General features: G+C 39.8%; 1 protein-coding gene across 1 annotated transcript; it reads left to right on the top strand.

The window, feature by feature from the left end:
* Positions 1 to 1092: 1092 nt before the first annotated feature.
* Positions 1093 to 3683, top strand: LOC307201642 (vomeronasal type-2 receptor 26-like; the record flags this gene model as incomplete). The annotated part of the gene is made up of 3 exons (XM_079950940.1): positions 1093 to 1195; positions 1832 to 1958; positions 2902 to 3683. The coding sequence occupies exons 1-3, from the start codon at positions 1178 to 1180 to the stop codon at positions 3681 to 3683; spliced, it is 927 nt and encodes a 308-aa protein (XP_079807066.1). The 5' UTR covers positions 1093 to 1177.
* Between the last annotated feature and the right edge of the window lie 1654 nt (positions 3684 to 5337).

The following is a 5337-nucleotide window of genomic DNA, read 5'->3' as shown; positions in this document are numbered from 1 at the left end:
TTGTTTTTTTAAAAAAACGCTTTTTAAAAAAGCATTTTCAGAACAGTTTTTTATATGTGTGTCGATTCCACCCTTGTGTTTATCTGACTTGTGTATGTTACTGATGACAATAGATTGGTTGCAAAAGTTATGAGGGCATAGGAAATTTGCAACACTGTGAGAAGTATGCACATTGCAGGTATAGGATGGTATATAACTAAAATAAATAAATAAAAAAATAAAATAATGGGGCGCCAAAAGTAGCTTGTGGGAAATGAAAACCTTTTAGTCTATTTGAAGCATCTTATATATGCATATTATTTGTCTTTTGTTGTTTCAATTTAGCTTCAGCACTACCTTAGGAGAGTCTCCTTTAACAACAGTGCTGGAGAAAAGGTTTCCTTTAATCATAACGGCGATATCACTGCTGGATTTGATATTATCAATTGGGTGACATTTCCAAACCGCTCCTTTTTTCGAGCCAGAGTTGGAAGGATAGATCCCTTAGCTCCTGAAGACAAAATCCTGAGTGTTTCTGTTGAAGACATTGTATGGCCAACTGCATTTAAACAGGTATTGTAATTATCTGTACATTGTTATTAGATAATTTATGCTTCTGTATAGTTTTATTTTTATTAATGTTTAATTGTTTTTATGACCTCCCCCAAGCCGGTTTTTAGCTGTTCCCATTTCATCTGTAAGCAGCCCTTAGTCCATGTCAGGGGGAAAGGCAGGGTATAAATAAATATATAAGAATAATGATAAAATAATAATTGTCCATCCATTGTTTTGGTAGCACAATCCTTTTGATAGGAGAACTGGAGAAATATAAATTGTGATGCGTGGAACTTGAGCATCCAGACAATGGGTTGAGTGTCACCCAATCAGGAGAGACAGTAGGGAATTTGAAGTTAGAACATGACAGTTAAATGGTCAAATAGGGCCTGTCTGACAGTTAGTGGAGATAGGATTGCTTTAGGGCTTGGAAAGTACCTAGAAAGGGCTTGGTTAGAGCCTGGTTAGATCCTAGATAAGTTAAAACTGTCAGATAGTAGGTCTGAATTAGGAGTTAGCTAGACATGGCAATCCAGTTTGTTTTCCCTGAGAAGAAAATGAAGATCCTAGATGGGGCTGGAAGTGTTTTACTCAAAGTGTAAGACCAATGGCCATTCTAGAAGAAATCAGTCTATTCTGAGGCATGTTTAAAGTTAGAATTGTAAGAACCTTTCAGCTATTTCTGTATGGTGTGCTTATTTCATACAAAGTATTGTGCCTTGTCAGAGTGGATATCAAGTTACAGCCCTCATCAAATGTACATAAATAAAATTCTAATTTTGATCCCAAAAGTGCCTCATCCTTACTTTGACCCACTGGGCAGGGGATAAGTGGCCACAGGTTCTCCTTTCACATAAGTGCAATACTTTACTGCTGGTTATAAAGAATTACCTTGCTCCTATCTTTATTGCAGGAGATTGTCATACAACTCCCTTCTCCTCCCCAAAATTTGAATGCATAATAATAATGATAATTTATTTATTATTTATACCCATTCATCAGGCTGGGTTTCCCCAGCCACTCTGGGCGGCTACCAGCAAAATATTGAAATACCATAATTCATCAAATATTAAAAGCTTACCTAAAGAGGGCTGCCTTCAGATGTCTTCTAAAAGTTGGATAGTTGTTTTTCTCTTTGACATCTGGTGGGAGGGCATTCCACAGGGCGGGTGCCACTACTGAGAAGGCCCTCTGCCTGGTTTCCTGTAATTTTGCTTCTCGCAGTGAGGGAACCGCCAGAAGGCCCTTGGAGCTGGATCTCTGTGTTTAAACACCCATTAATTTCATTTATGCACAGGTACAGCCGCTTTCAGTGTGCAATGACGCTTGCCATCCAGGTTACAGCAAGAGCAAGAAGGAAGAAAAACCTTTCTGCTGCTATGATTGTCTTCCATGTCCAGAAGGGAGGATTTCTAAATTTAGAGGTAAATACATTTTATTCATAGCATTTTCCTCAGGTTATTAACTGCTATCAATCACTTGTTCAACACTGTTTATAGACAAGAATTTACTTATATTTAAATGTTCCAAATTTAGCGCTGGTGATTCCATAGCATTCCTTTGTTGTTTAGCATAGCGTTCAGCTTCTCAGAAGAAAAGGAAAGGAAAGGAAATTTAGAAGTAAACAGGATTTGAGCATAACAGGACAAGAAGAATATGTAGTTCACAATAACTCTTGCTTTGTGATGTTCCAGGAATTAAAATACCATCAGTGAGGGGATCTGCTGTGCGCATAGTCATGCAAAAGTAACTGAGATTGTGCACACTGGTTTTAAGCTAGGTGTCACCATACAGGGTTTTGTAAATATGCCTGAGCTAAAAGAATTTTCTAACAAATCTTTGAGAGGTCAATGAGTTTTTACTTCACTTTTGGATCCAGTTTTAAGAGTAATGTTCTTTTAAATCATTTTATTCATGAACGAAGAAATGGGCAAGGCCTACTCTACTTCCAACTCTTCATCCAACAATAAAAACTAAAAAAAGAATTTTATTTAGTATTCAGTGAGCCAAAGTTTCTGAATTATTATTTTTTCATTCAGGGAAAGAAAAACTGTTGGATAATTTTATCTCACTAAAGAATATATGACAAAATCCACTCTGCTCCATTTCGCTACCCAGAAATAGCACAGAAAATTTTTCCCAGTTTTATTAAATTCAGTAATGTACTGTATGTAGAAGTTCATCCATGTATAAAACAAAATCTGTTTCCTTTTTTAGACGCAGAATACTGCATTCAGTGTCCAGAAGATCATTATGCAAACAAAGAACAAGATTTGTGTGTTCCAAAGAAGATCAGCTTCTTGTCATACAAAGAGCCGTTGGGGGTAATTTTAGCTAATTTCTCTCTTTCCTTTTGTTTTATCACAGCTTTGGTGCATGGGATATTCATTAAGCACAGGGACACTCCCATAGTCAAAGCCAACAACCGGAACATTACCTACACTCTCCTCATCTCCCTCTTGCTCTCCTTTGTTTCTGCTTTGTTGTTTATTGGCCAGCCGCATAAAGTTATGTGTCTCTTTCAACAAGCTGCTTTTATCATGATATTCTCTGTGGCAGTTTCTTCTATTTTGGCCAAAACGACTACAGTCATTTTAGCTTTCATGGCCACCAAGCCAGGGTCCAGTATGAGGAGATGGATGGGGAAAAGACTGGATATTTCTGTTGTGGTTTCCTGCTCCCTAGTTCAAGCTATTCTTTGTACTCTATGGCTGGCAATCTCTCCCCCTTTCCCTGATTTAGATGCACATACAATGGCTGAAGAGATTGTTCTGGAATGTAATGAAGGATCGGCCATCATGTTTTACTCTGTCCTGGGCTATATGGGCTTCCTGGCCAGTATCAGCTTCACTGTGGCCTTCTTAGCCAGAAAGTTGCCTGACAGTTTCAATGAAGCCAAGTTCATCACCTTCAGCATGGTGGTGTTTTGCAGTGTGTGGCTGGCATTTGTCCCAACCTACCTGAGCACAAAAGGGAAATACATGGTGGCTGTGGAGATCTTCTCCATCTTGGCCTCTGGCGCTGGGTTACTGGGCTGCATCTTTGCCCCTAAATGCTATATCATTTTGATTAAGCCTGAGTTGAACAACAGGGGACAGCTAATGAGAGGAAAGAACAAATTTCAAATTGGAAAGTCCCAATCTAGTTAAAGTTGGATTGAATGAGTGCCAACAAACTCAAGCTCATTCCAGGTGAGACTGAGGGACTTTTGGTGGGCAGTTCCCTGGACTGCATGGATGCGAGGTTGCCTGCTCTTGATGGGGTTACACTCCTTCTGAAGGAGTGAGTAAATAGGTGGGGGCTACTTCTTGATCCTTTGGTCTTGCTTGAGGCACAGGTGACCTCCGTGGCATGGAGTGCCTTTTATCAGCTTCAGCTGGTGGCCCAGCGTTGCCACTATCTGAACAGGGGAAACCTAACTTCGGTTGTCTATGTTTTGGTAACTTCTAGGTTAGATTACAGCAACACGTTATACGTGGAGTTGTTTCTGAAGATCCTTTGGAAATTTCAGCTGGGGGCCAAGGGGTCTTTGGCCTCCCAATTAAATATTTGAGGGGGCTGGACCCCCAAAATTGATGGGCATTGCCATTCAAATGGTGTCCATGCACCCCATCATGGGATTGACTGTGCAGAGCAGGGCTTATTCTCCCTCCAATATTTTATTCAATTTGGCACCTCTGGAGGAGATGTGATATCTAAAGGGGTGTCACATGGAAGATAGAAAAAACTTGCTTTCTCCAATGGCTTCAAGTTACAAGGAAGAAGATTCCTTCAGACTCCTTCAGGAGATTGTGGACTCCCCTTCATGCAGAAATGAGTTTAGATTCTAGGAGAGGATATATTGTTTATAATAATAATCATTTATTAATTGTAACCAGCCCATCTTGACTGGGTTGCACTGACCACACTGGGCAGCTTCCAATAGAATATTTTTAAAAACAGTGAAACATCAAACATTAAAAACATCCTGAAACAGGGTGCCTTCACATGTTTACAGAAAATTGTATAATTGTTTATCTCTTTGACGTCTGGTGGGAAGGCATTCCACAGGGCGGGTGCCACTACCAAGAAGGCTCTCAGAACTGGACCTCAGTGTCTGAGCTGAATGATGGGGGTGGAGACGCTCCTTCAGGTATACAGAGTTTTAAAGGTCAACACCAACACTTTGCATTGTGTTTGGAAATGCACTGGGAGCCAATGAAAATCTGTCGCTGGCAGTCTGTTTTGGAAGCACACTGCAGTGGCTCCTGAGAGCTGCATCCCTTAATATGCATCTTCTCATTTCCACAATGGAGTTAAACCTACTTTCTTAAACTGAATTTTCATGTGAGAAGACACTCCAGAATCAATTAACCATTTGTATGACTTTGAGTCATAATTGTTAACAGATAGCTTCTTTTCTTGCAAAAGAAAATACTTTTCTTTGTATCCTTTATTTTGGTTTGGTTGCCTAAATGCAGGGGAATTCCCCAATTTTGCAAAGTGTGGCTACATGTCCTTCTTTGTTGCAATTGAAGTAAACAACTTCTCTAGGTGTAGCCTTGATTCTCATTTGGGAGTAGAACAAATAGTTTGATTCATTGGCTCTGGCATTTCTGGCTGGAGACATTGTTTTGGTTAGTCATGTACTCTTCCACTGAGCTAGACGCCTCCCACTAAATATCTTACTATTACACATAATTTGCTTTCACACTGCAGAGGATCAGAGAAAAGGATTGATGGAAGTGCAATCAACCTGTTTTCTTTTGCAATGTTGCGGAGAACCTCTAATTCTGAATAAGTGACTATCTCCCCTGTAAGTAT

Source organism: Podarcis cretensis, assembly GCF_951804945.1.
Source record: "Podarcis cretensis genome assembly, chromosome: 13".
Taxonomy (NCBI): Eukaryota; Metazoa; Chordata; class Lepidosauria; order Squamata; family Lacertidae; genus Podarcis; species Podarcis cretensis.
The sequence above is the reverse complement of the archived record's forward strand: the minus strand, read 5'-3'. Positions and strand labels throughout refer to the sequence as shown.